Below are 18,897 nucleotides of genomic sequence, written 5' to 3' on the forward strand. Positions count from 1 at the left end.
CTCCTTTTTCTGGCAGAGTAGCATTCCGCTGTATAAATGTAACACAGCTTTTTTTATCCACTCATTATGAAAACCCGCGACTTCTAAAAAATTCTTCCTCAATAATGAATTCTCAATGAATCCAAAATTTAACATACAGGCATCAATATGAATCGGTTTTAATACTGGAGTTTACCCAAAAATAGTAAAAACCCAATAACATATTGAAAATACTCTTTTGATAACCACTTTTTAAAATATCTAAAATCATTTAGTTAAATGATCTAACAGCTCTGTGATCTCAAGTAAGAGATTCATGTTCCAGCTCAATGTTTTCCAAAGTGTGATCCATGGACCCACTTCAGAATCACCTAGAATGCTAGTTTAATATACAGTTGCCTTAAACCTGAACCTACTGAATCAGGCTCTCTCTCTGAGTTGGGATCTATAACCAGAATTTTTAAAAAGTTTCTTCAGATGGTTTCTTATGCATGATAAAGTTTTGAAAATAATTACTATCAAGATCATGAATATAGCCCAGCAGGTGTGGCTCAGTGGTTGACCGTCAACCCATGAACCAGGAGATCACGGTTTGATTCCTGGTCACGGCACATGCCCAAGTTGCAGGCTCGGTTCCTGGTGGGAGCATGAGGGAGGCATGATTCTCTCATATTTTTTAAAAAGACCACCAATATAAATTCTTCTAAGTTGTTCTGCCGAGTCTCTCAGAATAGGCTGTTCCGTCCTTTAAGTTCTCCAAAGGGTTACACTTTATTTATAGGCATTATCATGTTGAACCACAATTTATCTGTTAACAAGATACATAGTTTCTCTCACTAGACTGTGAGCTCCCTCAAGAGAAGGAATAATGGTTTTTGTGTTTGTATCTCTAAGCCTAACAATATCTAACAAACAGCAAGCATGCAATGAACATGGTTAAATGAATACATGAAACATCACAGTTCTAAAAAGAGCATGTGACTTTGACTTGTGCCCAGTTCCGAATACTATACAATTAGCATCAAATTAATCTGATCAATAGCCAGTTAAAATTTGGGTGTAGGGGGATGGAATTTTTAAAAAATGTTAGGAACACCTTTAAAACTCAGATTTCCTAAACATTTCGGTCTCAAATGCTAATGTGTTTAAAAATAGAATTTTTATATGTGGTTTTGGAAAGGTAGAAAAACTGAAGATGACTAACAGAATTTTATACTACTCAGCCTTAGAATGTTTCTAGGCTGTCACTTAGCAGAAACTACTGACAAACCGGAGCCATAAAAGGAAGTACATACATCTATTTTTATTGTCATATTCCAGGATTAACCAGCTAGCTCATTCAGGAAATGTTATTGCTTACAAAGAGGAAAACATAAGGATGATAAGCAGAGAAATGAAAGCCTTTTTTAAAGGTGGGGAAGGGACATCTAAAGCTGAAAAATACAATTGTTTGAAATTAAAAATAGATTGGATAGGATTAAGAGCAGTACAGACATACAGAAATAAAGACCATTGTACCTGGAAACACAGCAGTAGAAATTATCCAAAGTAAGGACAGAAAGAAAAAAGTTTTCTTTTTAACTGAAAGGTGAGTCCTCTGTGAGAAAATACCAAATGGTGTAACAGAAATTGAAGTCCCACAAAAAGAGAGGCGTGAGGACAGAAAAATATTGGAAGAAATAATGGCCAAACTATTTAATAAAAACTATAAATTTATTGATCAAAGAACATGGGACACTTAGTGGGAACTCATAATTTTCAATATGGATAGGTAAATATAGAAATAAACATAGGTGCAAAGGTGTGTGCATGTAGGTGTCTGTGTGTATATTTTATATATCCTTTCTAAATGCAATGAGAAGGCCCGGCTCTCTACTGAAAGAACCGGGGTTACTGGAGATTCTGGGGCTGGGGCTGGGGCCAGGGAAGAACAAGATAAGTCTGGGATATTATATTGTCCCAGAATATAAAAACATGTTTGAAGAATAATGAGAAATGTTAAATGAACATAGGAAGCTAGACTGATGGTGCTCTGACTAGTTAAATTTGGAGCAAAAAACTTTATAATGAAAATGGCTAAAAACTGATATTTTCAGATAAATAAAAATAATTTGTTTCCAGCTGACCTGCACTTGCACAAAATGCTATAAGAAGTTCTTCACATTAAAAATAAGTGACATCAAATGAAAACATGAATCTACAAAAAGGGATTAAGATTTCCAGAAATGGTAAATATGTAGGTAAACATAACATTCAATATGCAATGTTTTTCTCTTACTTTAAAAGATATATGATTTTTTAAAACCAACTAAGAAAGCTAATAGAAGAATTAAAATGAAATACTAAAAAATATTCAACTGATCCAAAACAAGTCAGGAAAGGAGCATGAGAGAAACTAAAAGCAGGCAGCATAAATAGAAAATGAAGAGCAAAAGGGTAGATCTATATTCAACCATATCAATTTATATACCAATTAAAAGGCAGCCTGCCCTTGCTGGTTTGGCTCAGTGGATAGAGCGTCAGCCTGCAGACTGAAGGGTCCCGGGTTCAATCAAGGGCACATGCCCAGGTTGCTGGCTCCATCCCCGGTTGGGGGTGCGTGGGAGGCAGCCAATCAATGATTCTCTCTCATCACTGATGTATGTCTCTGTCTCTCTCTCTCTCTCTCTCTCTCTCTCTTTCTCTCTCTCTTCCTCTCTGAAATCAATCTATATATATAAAACCCTAATATGCAAATAGATCAAATGGCAGAACGGAACCTGTCGCTATTACATGCACTGACCACCAGGGGTGAGTGCAGAATATGGTGGGCATTGGCAGCAGGTGGCAGAGCATGGAACATGGTGGGCGTCAGCTGCGGTGGGATGGTGAAGCAGGTGAGCGGGGGTGCCAGACCAAGGCAGGATACCAGCTACTATCAACAGGGTGAGCCTCCGGTGGTTACTGAAAATTCTTTGCTCCCACATGCTGCGGTCCCACTGGGCGCTTATACCCGCTACTGGCACCGGAGCCACCGCTTACACCTGCTGCTGGCGCCCAGTGCCGGCCCCCATCACTTGGTGCTGTCAGCGGGTGTGAGCAGCGGCTACTGGCCCCTATCGCCCCTCAGGGCTTCTCCACCTCCCACTGCTCCTGAGGGGCAATTGGGGCCAGCAGCCACCGCTCACACCTGCTGACGGCGCTGGAGCCGCCACTCGCAACCACTGCCAGCACTGGCCCCACTCACACCCGCAGCAGGCGTCGGAGCCACCACTCGCACCCACTGCTGGCATCTGGTGCCAGTCCCGATCGCTAGGCGCCATCAGTGGATGCCAATAGCTGCTGCCGGCCCCAATCGCCCCTGAAGGCTTCTCCACCTTCCCCTGTTCCTGAGGGGCGATCAGGGCAGCAGCCACTGCTCGCACCTGCTGCTGGCACCAGCCCCAATAGCTCCGTGCCGTCAGCGGGTGCAAGCAGGTCTGGCGCTGTCAGTGCGTGGGAGTGGCAGCAGGAGAGAGGCTGCCGGCAGACAGGGGGTTGGGGCCATGGCGGGAGGGCTGGGCGGTGGAGCGGAGGATGGGCTGAGACCCACCCCTGTGCCCACCGCAGCTTCGCAGCCCACAGTTCCTTTCAAGGTGCACAAATTTGTGCACTGGGCCCCTAGTAAAAATATAAAAACAAACAAATAAATGGCAGACTGTCAGACTAGATACAAAAGCAAAACCCAATTATATACAGTCTACATGAGATATGCTGTAAATATAAAGACAAAAATAGACTTAAAAATAAACAAAAGAATGGAAAAAGATATACTAGCAAACAAGTGTAAAAAAGCTGGAATGACTACATTAATATAAGACAAAATGCACTTCAAGATAGGGGGTAAGACCATAGATAGAAGGGTATTTCATAATGATAAAAGGGTCAATATAATAATCACTAATGGCTTTGTGCTGAATAATAAACTTCCAATGCACAGAAAGAATGAAAGGAATAAACAAATTCACAACCGTAGCTTGAGATTTTAATACCTCTCTTTTAGTGAGAGAATAAAAAAAATGGAAGATTTAAACAATGCCATCAACCACACTTTGACTTACAACACTACACCCTACAACTGTAGAACACATTCTTTTCAACTCTACCTGAATGTGTCTTATTCACCTAATAAAAATAAGGTTCTATAAATTTTTGTTAAATGAATGAACACATAAATGGAAGATGGGGTATGCTTACTTTTTAAATATAATTTTTAAATTTTTGATTTGAAAAGGCATCCAAATTGGAAAAGAGGAAGTAAAACTATCCTTATTTGCAGACGACATGATATTATACATACAAAACCCTAGAGACTCCATCAAAAAGCTACTAGACTTAATACATGAATTTGGCAATGTAGCAGGATACAAAATTAACCCCAAGAAATCTGAGGCATTTCTATACACCAATAGTGAACTTTCAGAAAGAGAGATTATAAAAACAATCCCATTTACCATCGCACCAAAAAAATTAAGCTACCTAGGAATAAACTTAACTAAAGAGGTAAAAGACTCTACTCAGAAAACTACAGGACATTGAAAAAAGAGATAGAGGAAGACATAAACAGATGGAAGAACACACCGTGTTCATGGATTGGTAGAATCAACATCATTAAAATATCCATACTACCCAAAGCAATCTATAAATTCAACGCACTTCCCATTAAAATACCAATGGCATACTTCACAGATCTAGAACGAACTCTCCAAAAATTCATCTGGAATAAAAAAAGACCCCGAATAGCTGCAGCAATCCTGAGAAAGAACAAAGTAGGTGGGATCTCAATATCAGATATCAAGATGTATTACAAAGCCATTGTTCTCAAAACTGCCTGGTACTGGCACAAGAACAGGCATATAGATCAATGGAATAGAATAGAGAGCCCAGAAATCGGCCCGAACCAATATGCTCAATAAATATTTGACAAAGGAGGCAACAACATACAATGGAGCCAAGATAGTCTCTTCAATAAATGGTGTTGGGAAAATTGGACAGATATATGCAAGAAAATGAAACTAGATCACCAACTTACACCATACACAAAAATAAACTCAAAATGGATAAAGGACTTAAATGTATGACAGGAAACCATAAAAATTCTAGAAGAATCCAAAGGCAACAAAATCTCAGACATATGCCGAAGCAATTTCTTCACTGATACAGCTCCTAGGGCACTTGAAACTAAAGAGAAAATGAACAAATGGGACTACATCAAAATAAAAAGCTTCTGCACAGCAAAAGAAACCATCAACAAAACAACAAGAAAACCCACTGTGTGGGAAAACATATTTGCCAATGTCATATCTGATAAGGGCCTAATCTCCAAAATTTATAGGGAACTCATACAACTTAACAAAAGGAAGATAAACAATCCAATCAAAAAATGGGCAAAGGACCTAAATAGACACCTTTCAAAAGAAGTCATTCAGAAAGCCAAGAGACGTATGAAAACATGCTCAAAGTCACTAATCATCCGAGAGATGCAAATCAAAACAACAATGAGGTACCATCTCACACCTGTCAGACTGGCTATCATCAACAAATCAACAAAGGACAAGTGCTGAAGAGGATGTGGAGAAAAAGGAACACTCGTGCACTGCTGGTGGGAATGCAGACTGGTGCAGCCACTATGGAAGACAGTGTGGAATTTCCTCAAAAAACTGAAAATGGAACTCCCATTTGACCCTGTGATCCCACTTCTAGGAATATATCCCAAGAAACCAGAAACACCAATCAGAAAGGATATATGCACCCATATGTTCATAGCAGCACAATTCACCATAGCTAAGATCTGGAAACAGCCTAAGTGCCCATCAGTAGATGAATGGATTAGAAAACTGTGGTACATCTACACGATGGAATACTATGCTGCTGTAAAAAAGAAGGAACTCTTACCATTTGCAACGGCATGGATGGAGCTGGAGAGCATTATGCTAAGAGAAATAAGCCAGTCAATGAAGGAAAAATACCACATGATCTCACTCATTCATGGATAATAGAGACCATTATAAACTTTTGAACAATAGATACAGAGGCAGAGCTGCCTCAAACAGATTGTCAAACTGCAACGGGAAGGCTGGGGAGGGTTGGGGGGGCAGGAGGGATGGGGGTAAGAGATCAACCAAAGGACATGTATGCATGCATATAAGCATAACCAATGGACATAAGACACTGGAGGGTAGGGGCGGCCAGGGGATTGTTAAGGGCGGGGGGAAAAAAAAGGACACATATGTAATACCCTTTGTAATACTTTTAGCAATAAAAAAAAATAAAAGAAAATAAAAAAAAATTGATTTGAGACAGACAGAAACATCAATCATGCTCCCCAGGGCATAACCTGGGTATGTGGCCTGACAGGGAGTCCAAACCGCCACTTTTTGGTGTAAGGTAAGGTGCTCCGACCAACTGAGCCACACCAGTCAGGGAAGGACATGCAGAAATTAAAGTAACAATGGTAACTAGTATTGACTAGTTCATAGTTAAAGAAATGGACAAGAAGTTGAAGCTAATGTTATAGACTTAGAATCATCTAGGCCAGTGATTTTCAACCTTTTTCATCTCATGGCACACAAACTAATTACTAAAATTCTGCAGCACACTAAAAAATACATTGTCGATCTGACAAAAAAATAAGTATAATTTTGACTCATTCACACCAGACAGCTATTGATGTGTTGGCTGTTGTCATTTTTTTCTAAGGGAAAAGAGGTCAGTACCCCTGACTAAATAGTCAAGTATTGCATGTTTTAAATTTTTTTGCGGCACACCGGTTGAAAATTGCTGATCTAGATGTCTATATTTCAAAATACTTAAAGTTCACTAAGCTAGATGCTAGACACAAGTACAGAAGCAAAGTCCCAGCAAATGAAGGAAAAAGTTAAATAAAGAAGCATTAAGTTTCAGGAATAGGCATAGGTACCTTCTCTGAGATTTAATACAAAGAAACAAAAATGGATGCAGGCACAGAGATTTATTGGAGTGAGGAAAAGAGTGAGGCTACTCTTGCAAAATGGCTTCACCTTCTCAAGCGGTTTAAAGGGCCTTTCGCTTGGTGTTTCCCAGTCTTCTGAGTAAGGCTCACTATACTGGTTAACAGCCTTGTTAAAAAGGTTAACTGAAGAGCTATCATACATACAAGACTGATTACAAGGTAATCAGGAATAAGTGATCAACTGTTCTAATATGGTGTTTGGGGGGGAAATATACTCTTAGGATCCACCTGGGCCGAGTCACCTTAAAGCCATTCATAGACTGTGCTCTGATTAAGATCCAATCTCTTGACCGAGAGAACCAAGATGGCGGCATAGGTTAACGCAGGAGTTTGCTGCCTTGAACAACTACTTCAAAAGTGAAACTAAAAAACAGAACAGACATCACCCAGAACCACAGGAACGCTGGCTAAGTGGAAGTCCTACAACTAGGAGGAAAGAGAAACGCATACGGACACTCAGAGGAGGCGCAGTGCTGAAGTCAAATTCTGAGGTGCGGAGTGCGCGGAGCGGGCTGGCGGCGGAGGGCGTGGTTGGCGTTTTCAATTGGGAGGGAGTCGCAGACTCTGAGCTCCAGATCCCGGTGAGTCTTTAGGGACCCAGACTCAAACGGGAGAAGCGGGACTGTCTGGCTTCCGACAGAGCGAGTGCAGCTTTCTCTTCGAGGTTTGCAGCGGGTGCTGGGACTCAGAGAGGCAGAGCCCCTGGGGACAGGACTGAGAGCCGCCATAACTGCTCTCTCCAGCCCACCCTGTTGATCCTGTGCGACCGGCCCTGCTCAAGCCCTGCACAGAGGCATTTGCCGGATAGCCTCAGGCAAACGCCAGATTAGCACCTCCCTAGAGGACAGAAGTTCTCTCACTGCTGACACAGCTGATTCTCATAGCCACTTGGCCTGGAGGTCAAACCCTCCCTGGTATTAGCTACAACAATCAAGGTTTAACTATAAGACTGCGAACAAAGACCACTAGGGGGTGCACCAAGGAAGCATAACAAAATGCGGAGACAAAGAAACAGGACAAAATTGTCAATGGAAGATATAGAGTTCAGAACCACACTTTTAAGGTCTCTCAAGAACTGTTTAGAAGCCGCCGATAAACTTGATGAGATCTACAAGAAAACTAATGAGACCCTCGATGTTATACTGGGGAACCAACTAGAAATTAAGCATACACGGACTGAAATAACGAATATTATACAGACTCCCGACAGCAGACCAGAGGAGCGCAAGAATCAAGTCAATGATTTGAAATGCGAGGAAGCAAAAAACACCCAACCGGAAAAGCAAAATGAAAAAAGAATCCAAAAATGCGAGGATAGTGTAAGGAGCCTCTGGGACAGCTTCAAGCGTACCAACATCAGAATTATAGGGGTGCCAGAAGATGAGAGAGAGCAAGATATTGAAAACCTATTTGAAGAAATAATGACAGAAAACTTCCCCCACCTGGTGAAAGAAATGGACTTACAGGTCCAAGAAGCGCGGAGAACCCCAAACAAAAGGAATCCAAAGAGGACCACACCAAGACACATCATACTTAAAATGCCAAGAGCAAAAGATAAAGAGAGAATCTTAAAAACAGCAAGAGAAAGAAACTCAGTTACCTACAAGGGAATACCCATACGATTGTCAGCTGATTTCTCAACAGAAACTTTGCAGGCCAGAAGGGAGTGGCAAGAAATATTCAAAGTGATGAATACCAAGAACCTACAACCAAGATTACTTTATCCAGCAAAGCTATCATTCAGAATTGAAGGTCAGATAAAGAGCTTCACAGATAAGGAAAAGCTAAAGGAGTTCATCACCACCAAACCAGGATTATATGAAATGCTGAAAGGTATCCTTTAAGAAGAGGAAGAGGAAGAAAAAAGTAAAGATACAAATTATGAACAACAAATATGCATCTATCAACAAGTGAATCTAAGAATTAAGTGAATAAATCATCTGATGAACAGAATGAACTGGTGATTATAATAGAATCAGGGACATAGAAAGGGAATGGACTGACTATTCTTGAGGGGGAAAGGGGTGTGGGAGATGCAGGAAGAGACTGGACAAAAATCGTGCACCTATGGATGAGGACAGTGGGTGGGGAGTGAGGGCGGAGGGTGGGGCGGGTACTGGGAGGAGGGGAGTTATGGGGGGGAGAAAAGAGGAACAAATGTAATAATCTGAACAATAAAGATTTAATTAAAAAAGTAAAATAAAAATAAAAATAAATAAAAAAAAGATACAATCTCTTGACACCCCATTTTCCAATGCAGAGATAAAATCTGACTGCTGGGAAACACGGGTGTCTTATAAATGCAAAGACTTTCTACCTTCATACTATTTGTCTGGCTAATAGACAAGGAGATGAAAAGGATGTGAAGAAACTGGTCATTGAAAATCTAGCTCCCTCGTGTTCTCCTTATCGCCCTTTTCCATCGAGTCATTCTAACCCAGCTTCAACCTCAAGCACTAATTCTCAACGTTCCATGTGATTTGAGAACCTTCACTGCTGTTCCATGAGCTGTTGCTCCCCCAAGAAAAGCCCCTAGCTCTTTTCAATTGTCAAAATCTACTTCACATATATCATGGTCTTCACAACCAAACACAAAATTCCCAACAAAGCTGTTTAGTGTCACTAAAGCATCTACACTGTATGTTTGACCTTCCTTGTTGGTAACAAAGACAGTCTCTTCTCTTCGTAGTCAGCAAGACAATCATATGCTATATCCAGGGTCAACAACAAAAATGATAGGTCAATTGCAAAGAATGTGCCTATGCATGCGTATGTGTATGCATGCATATATTCATCACCATGAGTAAATAGAATAATTATTTAACATATGTATATATAAAACATCAATATTGCCTTTAGCTTGTGAATATTTCATTTCTATAAAATGACATAAATAATGGGAATCATTAAAAAATATGAGTGGTTAAATTTTTTTTAAAATATATTTTATTGATTTTTTTACAGAAAGGAAGGGAGAGGGATAGAGAGTTAGAAACATCAGCGAAAGAGAAACATCAATCAGCTGCCTCCTGCACACCTCCTACTAGGGATGTGCCCACAACCAAGGTACATGCCCTTGACCGGAATCGAACCCGGGACCTTTCAGTCCGCAGGCCGACACTCTATCCGCTGAGTCAAACCGGTTAAAGCTGAGTGGTTACATTTTAAGAAATCCATGGAGCTTGTTTAATCTTTAGGAATCTAACTACTTTGCATCAAATCTACATTTTGACTGTTCTGTCATTACCATTTATTGCTACTTTCTAATTATTTTAATTTCAATCTTCTACTAAATGTTTTACATTTCAAAATAAATTGGTACACTCAGACACTGCTATGACAAACAGAAATTCTTTTGACTTTAAAAAAAAAAGAGGAACAGATATTTGGCATTTGTATGGAACATACATTATATTCTGGTATAATTATCCAAAAGGGTTAAAGACCAAAGAAAGAATCTGCTTGCTTATTAAAAATGCAAACATTACCTCAGTCATACAAATAGCCCCAAACTCGCCTGGCCACTGCCTCTGCAGATCACCCACCAGCATCAGCATTACATCATATGACATTATGGAACAATAGTGAACTCTGTGTAATACTTGAATATATTGTTTTGGAAGAATAAACTGTCATTAACTTGAATAAAAGCTTTCTGAAATCAAACCTGGGGGTAGAGCCCTCACTGTGCGGCCCTTTTACTACTTTGAGAAATAGCCTCATCCTGAAAGCAGGAAAGAGGGGAAAAGAGATTTGAGTATAAAAGCTACAGTGATGAGTGGCCCCTGCAGCTGCCCAGCGGACAGCCCGCAGGGCTTTAAATTACCAGACAGAACAATGTCAAAGCAGGAGGCACCTCGACAAATGCTGCACCTAGAAGTCCAAACAACCTCACACCCACCACTCTATTTCCTATTACAGCCCACATCTGAACAATGGGCTTTGCTAGAATTGGGAACTGAGTCTCTTCCTATGTACAAAATTTTTAAACACTTGATGTCCCGATGCCATTGCAAGATGGGCTATCACGTATAGCCATGTGACTTTCAGGCACTGAATTTAAGCTCTGAGCACCAATGTTTTAATCCACGAAATGAAAAGAATAACAGCTATCATGCAGAGGCATGAGGGGGAGGGGATTAGCTACTATTATAATTATACTTATTATTTCCACCAATTGTCCTCTTTGCCTATCTTTTCCACTGTCCAGGATGTTGCTACTTACTTCACAAGTGAAACATGAGCATCAACTTCAATGCTCACTGGGGTTTTTTTTATGTGTTTGTTTGTTTCCTGCAGTCTGGCCATGGTCACATGTTGCCATTTCTACTTTCATGCCACTCTTATCAAGTGACTTCTCTACCTTCCAAATCCTAGATCACCTCTCAACTGCAACCTGCTACTCACCAGCTTTCCTCTCTCCTGAAACTGTCCTCAATGTTCTCAACACACAAGGTTCACAGAGGCGGGAAACAAAGCCAGAGCAACACAGCTAGCTAGCGAGTCCCAATTAAAACCTCGGTAATCAGTGCAACCAAGTCCAGCTGCACTGCATTGACTACACCTCATTAACTATTCACTTTCAGGATCCCCAGAGATTTTTTAAATCTGAAGTCAGCTTCCCTTAATACAGAGGCTCTCAACCTGTGGGTCACAACCCCTTTGGCGGTAGAACGACCCTTTCACAGGGTCGCCTAGGACCATCCTGCATATCAGATATTTACATTACGATTCATAACAGTAGCAAAATTACAGTTATGAAGTAGCAACGAAAATAATTTTATGGTTGGGGATCACAACATGAGGAACTGTTTTAAAGGGCCAGAAGGTTGAGAACCACTATTAAGGCTTAATACCAAGCCTTTTCCTAGATGTTTCACTTACTGATCAATTTATTATCACAAAATATGACTTATTTCAAATACTTAAAAAAAGAAACATTAATCACAGAAAATTATTCAGTATATCTCAAAGTTCTGGGGGAATTATTGTTGCTTGTTTGTTTTTCGTATTTCCCTAAAGTGGGAAAAAAATTGGTCACATAAGGCCTCATCCAGGGACTAGAAGACTTTAGAAGAAAGGATGCAGCTAACAGCCATGAAAATTCTGACTGCGAGAAGTACTGCATGCATTTCCAGGGGGACAGAGTAGAAAGGTTTCCTTAAACCAGCGGTTGCCAACCTTTCAGACCTCACGGACCACCAGTGGTCCACGGACCACCAGTTGGCGACCGCTGGGAGAATACCAGTTCCCACCTCTAAGTTTCTAAAGATAAAGGTAATATCTTTTAATATTATTGTACAAGGATATGTGGAGATGAAAATTTCATTAACATTGGCTTCTTTGGAGAATCACATCATTCCTCAAAATTATGAAAACTAAAAAGAGAATGTAATGTGTCATTTTATGTAAGAACCAGAAGAGTTTACCAAAGTCTAACTCTAAGGCAGCCGTGGGCAAACTACGGCCCTCGGCCCATTTGAAATGAATAAAACTAAAAAAAAAAAAAAAAAAAAAGACTGTACGCTTTTATGTAATGATGTTTACTTTGAATTTATATTAGTTCACACAAACACTCCATCCATGCTTTTGTTCCGGCCCTCCGGTCCAGTTTAAGAACCCATTGTGGCCCTTGAGTCAAAAAGTTTGCCCACCCCTGCTAAGGACTGTGGGGAACAGAATGAAAGCTTGTACTGCCTCATTAGTAAAGCAGATGAAGTGCTAGGAAGAATGAGTTGATATATGGACCATCTATAAAGCACCATTTGTTTTTATATTTTTGTTTTTTAAGTATAGTGTGGAATAGTGTAACTAGTATAGAATTTGACATCAGTGATGAAGGTTCAAGTTCAATCTAGCAGCAGCTATCTGATCTGGCACAAATCACTTAAACATATTTAATGATGTAAAAATTAAGGGAATGATATGTGTATGGAAAGGGGCTTTTAAAATATATAAATGTAAGATGATTTCTATTACTATACATTGTACCAAGTTAATAAACCAGTACCTCATGTTCATTTATACGTCCTAATATTTTAGGGGAGAGGGAGACAGAGATTCTTATAGTAGAAACCCCAATCCATTAACAGAAAATCATTACCAGTACTTAATGGAGATATGAAAATAACAAAATAAATTAATATATTTACTAATGTAAAAGTAACAGAAATATAAAATTATTAAATAAACAATACAACGCATAGTAAAAGGTAACTACCTCAATATACACTAATCAAGAAAGCTGATGGTTTGTATACACTCTCCCTCCTCAATATATACGCTCTCCTCTCGTACAATATGGTTGCCAGAATTAATTAAAAGTGTATCAGTGGTCATGGAGATTGCCTCTATGGATCTGAACTACTCAACCCATAGTCCAGACCATTCATGGAAATATAACAGGTAAGGGCTAACTCCAACATCATTCATTCATTCACTCATTTATTCAGACCCTACTTTATACCAGGCTCTATTCCAAGTGCTGAGGATTTAACACTTGGAACCAATGCCATCACACATTCTAGTAGAAAAATAGAGACCGTAACCAAATAAACAATGCAGTAGGTCAATGATGATTAAGTGCTACAGAGAAAAACAGGCAGGGAGAAGTGGAGAAGGGCTGCAATTCTAAATAGGGCAGTCAAGGAAGGCTTTACAGAGAAGATGCCATTTAAGGGAAGACCTAAAGGAGATGAATAAGGCACACAGATATCTGAGGAGAGTAGTGGGGCTATGCAAACCTTTCCAGCAAGTCCAGGTAAGTCAAAAGGCAAGCCCTTACCTTTCAAAAGAGGTTGGAAGGTTGGAATCTCTTGCAACTTGATGACATCGGGATCGTTGCTGACGTTCCGTGAGGCCTGGGAGCCCTGAGCTACAACCACAATATCATCCATCTTGGCTCTGTGCTTAGCTGGAGAAGGAGTCACTGAAAATAAAATTACACCGCTCAGGAGTTGCATGTTCGTTAGCCACCTCTGTCTCACCAAAGCTGTTTCACTGTAGTTATTAAAAATAATACTTTTATACCCAAAAAAATGCCAACTGGATTTTTCCTGCGATGGGGGCTCATAAGGGAAATGAATCATGGAGGACCTCCATTTTCTATCATAGCTTTAAAAAACTCAAACATTACAGGAATATATATATATATTTATATATATATATGAAACTGTTTTTGCAATTTAAAATATTTCATTATTTGGCACACAAAGGAATAGGCAAATTGTGTTTTTAATTTTTATTTCTTTGCTCTTCTTGATGTCTGTCCCTATTTTACCAATGAGGAAATAAGGGCACAAAACTTGGCTGTGACTTGCCAAAAGTCAACAGCGGCAGAAAAGGGGTTAGGAAAGGAACTGGAGGTCTACAGGTCGTTGGTATACATGACCCATCCCTGTGGCACTGCGGGTGCAGAGCTGTCTAGCCACCCATCCCAGCAAACCAAGTATATTTAACAGTTCCTAATTAGGGGGGGATGGGGACAAACCCTGATACTCAACCCTAGATAATGGGTGTATTCCTGAGGCACCAGCCCCCTCACCCTTAAAGTTACAGGCATTAGTCCAGGAAGGTAAAAACTAATCAGTAGGTCCCTTCCAGACTGAGGCAAAATTCAGAAACTTGGAGGACCGCTCGAGGCAGGTCAATTTCAGGTCTCTTAGGAAAATGCAATCGACTCGGAGGGAAGTGATTCAAACTATCAAGGACTCACTGGTCCAAGACATCTTCCTTTCCCCAAATATGTTCCTGGCTGGGGCCAGAATAAACCTTTTACACGCTATAAGGCAGATCTGCACGCTCATCATCACAGTCAGGGTCTCGAGGGTCGATCTAGGGATGCCACAGAACTGCCCTGCCACCTAGAGGCTGCAGTCTCCTATGGCATGGCGTTCACTCTTCCAGAATCCCTTTTTTTCTCTCTCTCTAAGAAATATCTCTTAATCTCTTGGTAATTTACCTAACGCACCCAAGAGTTAAAAGACTGCACACCTGCCACACATCCCTTCTGAAAAGGAAGCTCTGAGACCCGTTTTTAAGAAGGAGCCTGTTCTTAGAAGTCCTGTCTACGATCTATCCACTGCGAGAACCAAATCTCACCCGAGTCCCAATGCCAATCATTAACTAGGTCATCTTTCCAATAGGCTGCGGCCGGGAGAGACAGCTGTTTTGAAAATAAATAATGGGGATGGGCGCCCACGCTGGCTTAGCTGCTGTCACAGGCGCCCACTTCATCAGGGGATTCAAGGCTAGGACAGATGGTGACTTAAAAAAAAAAAAAAAAGCACGGGGAGGGCTTTCGGTGCGTTCGTGCCCGCCGGTCCCAGACCCCACTGGGCTGGGAGGCAGCGCCCTCCGCAGGCCGACACGGCTGCGTGGAGGAAGGTGGAAGTTAGGGCACCGACCTGAGGAGTTCAGATCGTTGGGTCGGCTCTCGGCCTCCGAGCTCTGCTCACTGCCCATGGTGCAGGCAGCAACCGGCAGCGAACAGCGGGGAAGCGGTCACCGCTCCGGCTGGGCTGCGGGGCGACGGGCCAGGACGGGAGCGGGATGGGAATGCTACATCCAGTCGGGGCGCCGCAGCGGGGCGCTGTGTGCGGATGGAGCGCCCAGCCCGCGTAGGGGCGCGGGCGGTGGGGAGTGGGGAGCCCCTGTTTGGGGAACGGACGCGCAAGGAGGAGCAGCGCGGCCGCCTCCTCTGGAGGAATTCCAAGGAGAGAGAGGCGGGAACGGCAGGCTTCAGCCGCGCCGGCCACCTGCGGGCGGCGCCGCTTTCACTCACTCGCTCACGCGCCGCCGGCTCGCTCCTTCCGGGACGCGGATTGGCGGCGCCGGCGGCGCGCGGCCGTCAGTTCCGGGTTAGAGGGCCGCCGCCTCCCGCCGCAGGACGGGCGGGACGATTCGCGTAGGAAACTAGGGTGACGCCCCCTTAAAGGGCCCCGACACCCCGAAAACCAGACCCGCCCAAAAGGATAAGCTCTTTGCTATTATACTGACCCGTCACCTTTAAGCATCATTCACACGACACTTTATCCCTATCGTTAGGACGTTATAAAATAGATGTGTATTTTTTTAGACTTTATTTTCCAGATAAGGAGAGGTAGACTCAGGGTCTGAATCCACAATTGTCTGGATCGGCGGTTCTCAAACTGTGGGTTGCGACCCCTTTGGCGGTCAAACGACCCTTTCACAGGGGTCGCCTAAGACCATCCTGCATATCAGATATTTACATCATGATTCATAACAGTAGCAACATTACAGTTATGAAGTAGCAACGAAAATAATTTTATGGTTGGGTCACAGCATGAGGAACTGTATTTAAAGGGCCAGAAGGTTGAGAACCACTATTGGAAAGCTCCTGTTTCAGCTCTGAAAGCTGGTCGTGTGGCAGTGGACGACCATCCCAAAAATACCATGGTGAAAGAAGGAGCTGGAAGTGAGACAAAATGGTATGTGTGCATCTTCAAAGGAAAGTGGATGCCGCTCCAGTCTAGGCACTTTCTAGGAGACTTTGACAATTACCGGCAAGCTGCCATTCTGAAAGAAGCAAAGGCGAGGAAGGAGTACAGGTAATGCAGAGTGGAAACTGCAGTTTGGGCAGGTCAAGGACTTTGACCTAGCAATGCGATGCCATCAGAGTTGGGACGTTCTGGGATTCTCAGAACTTTGCAATTGATTTCTATTGTTTGCTTCAAGAAATTTCAAGCAAATGCCCTGAGATTTTATATATCTATAATAATAAAAGCGTAATATACTAATTAGACCGGACGTCCTTCTGTCCTTCCACATGAAGCCAGGGCTGCAAGGGAAGCCTGGGTCCCGGGTGCCAGAGGGAAGCTGGAGCTGGCAGCCAGGGGAAGGAAGGCCTACTCTTTTTTTTTTTTTTTTAATTAAATCTTTATTGTTTAGATTATTACATTTGTTCCTCTTTTTTCCCCCCATAACTCCCCTCCTCCCAGTTCCCACCCCACCCTCCGCCCTCACCACCCCCCCACTGTCCTCATCCATAGGTGCACAATTTTTGTCCAGTCTCTTCCCGCATCTCCCACACCCCTTTCCCCTCCCAAGAATAGTCAGTCCATTCCCTTTCTATGTCCCTGATTCTATTATAATCACCAGTTCATTCTGTTCATCAGATGATTTATTCACTTAATTCTTAGATTCACTTGTTGATAGATGCATATTTGTTGTTCATAATTTGTATCTTTACCTTTTTCTTCTTCTTCCTCTTCTTAAAGGATACCTTTCAGCATTTCATATAATCCTGGTTTGGTGGTGATGAACTCCTTTAGCTTTTTCTTATCTGTGAAGCTCTTTATTGACCTTCAATTCTGAATGATAGCTTTGCTGGATAAAGTAATCTTGGTTGTAGGTTCTTGGCATTCATCACTTTGAATATTTCTTGCCACTCCCTTCTGGCCTGCAAAGTTTCTGTTGAGAAATCAGCTGACAGTCGTATGGGTATTCCCTTGTAGGTAACTGAGTTTCTTTCTCTTGCTGTTTTTAAGATTCTCTCTTTGTCTTTTGCTCTTGGCATTTTAATTATGATGTGTCTTGGTGTGGTCCTCTTTGGATTCCTTTTGTTTGAGGTTCTCTGCGCTTCCTGGACTTGTAAGTCTATTTCTTTCACCAGGTAGGGGAAGTTTTCTGTCATTATTTCTTCAAATAGGTTTTCAATATCTTGCTCTCTCTCATCTTCTGGCACCCCTATAATTCTGATGTTGGTACGCTTGAAGCTGTCCCAGAGGCTCCTTACACTATCTTCGTAATTTCGGATTCTGTTTTCATTTTGCTTTTCCGGTTGGGTGTTTTTTGCTTCTTCGCATTTCAAATCTTTGACTTGATTCTTGTGCTCCTCTGGTCTGCTGTTGGGAGTCTGTATAATATTCTTTATTTCAGTCAGTGTATGCTTAATTTCTAGTTGGTCCTTTATCACAACATCGAGGGTCTCATTAGATTTCTTGAGGATCTCACTATATTTATCGGTGGTCTCACCAGTCTTTTCGAGGGCCTTACTAAATTTATGGGCGGCTTCTAGACAGTTCTTGAGAGACCTTAAAAGTGTGGTTTTGAGCTCTATATCCAGCATTTTGCCTTCCTCCATTTCTGTCCTGTTTCTTTGTCTCCACATTTTTTATGCTTTCTTGGTGCACCCCCTAGTGGTCTTTGTGCGCTGTCTTGTTGTAGTTAAGCCTTGATTGTTGTAGGTAACACTGGGGGGGATTTGACCTCCAGGCCAACTGGCTGTGAGAATCAGCTGTGTCTGCAGTGGGAGAACTTCTGTCCTCTAGGGAGGTGCTAATCTAGCCTTTGCCTGAGGCTAACCAGCAAATGCCTCTGTGCAGGGCTTGGGCAGGGCGGGTCCCAGGGTATCATCAGGGCAGGAGGAGCAAGCAGTTATGGCTGTTCTCAGTCCCATCCCCAGAGGCTCTGCCTCACAGTGTCCCAGCGACCGCTGCAAGTACCTCGGAGAGAAAGCTGCCCTCGAGTTCTGACTGATGCCAGACAGTCCCGCTTCTCCCGTTTGAGTCTGGGTCCCCAGAGACTCGCCTGGAACTGGAGCCCAGAGCCAGAGACTCCCTCCTGATTGAAAATGACAACCGCGCCCTCAGCCGCCAGCCCGTTCCGCACGCACCTCCACACCTTAGTATTTTACTTCCGTACTGCGCCTCCTCTGAGTCTCGGTATGCTTTTCTCTTTCCTTCTAGTTGTAGAATTTCCCCTAAGCCAGCTTTCCTGTGGTTCTGGGTGATGTCCGTTCCGCCTTTTAGTTATATTTTTGAAGTGGTTGTGCAAGGCAGCATTCTCTGGTGTTTACCTATGCCGCCATCTTGGTTTCTCCGGAAGGCCTACTCTTGCACAAATTTCATGCATTGAGCCTCTAGTGTAAATATAATCTCAGAAAGAGT

At 42.2% G+C, this 18,897-nt stretch overlaps 1 protein-coding gene across 2 annotated transcripts in view; it reads right to left on the reverse strand.

Annotated features, from left to right (window-relative positions):
• Positions 1–15,867, reverse strand: part of BORCS5 (BLOC-1 related complex subunit 5) — a 77,337-nt gene extending 61,470 nt beyond the window's left edge. The window contains exons 1-2 of one of the 2 annotated variants that reach the window (XM_036297230.1): positions 15,771–15,867; positions 13,773–13,916 (exon numbers count right to left, since the gene is read on the reverse strand). In XM_036297230.1, coding sequence (XP_036153123.1) covers positions 13,773–13,916; position 15,771 — 145 coding nt within the window. In that variant the 5' untranslated portion in view covers positions 15,772–15,867. The other variant, XM_036297229.1, reaches the window with a different exon arrangement.
• Positions 15,868–18,897: the final 3,030 nt, after the last annotated feature.

The sequence above is a fragment of the Myotis myotis genome, unplaced genomic scaffold (genome assembly GCF_014108235.1).
Source record: "Myotis myotis isolate mMyoMyo1 unplaced genomic scaffold, mMyoMyo1.p scaffold_m19_p_3, whole genome shotgun sequence".
NCBI lineage: Eukaryota > Metazoa > Chordata > Mammalia > Chiroptera > Vespertilionidae > Myotis > Myotis myotis.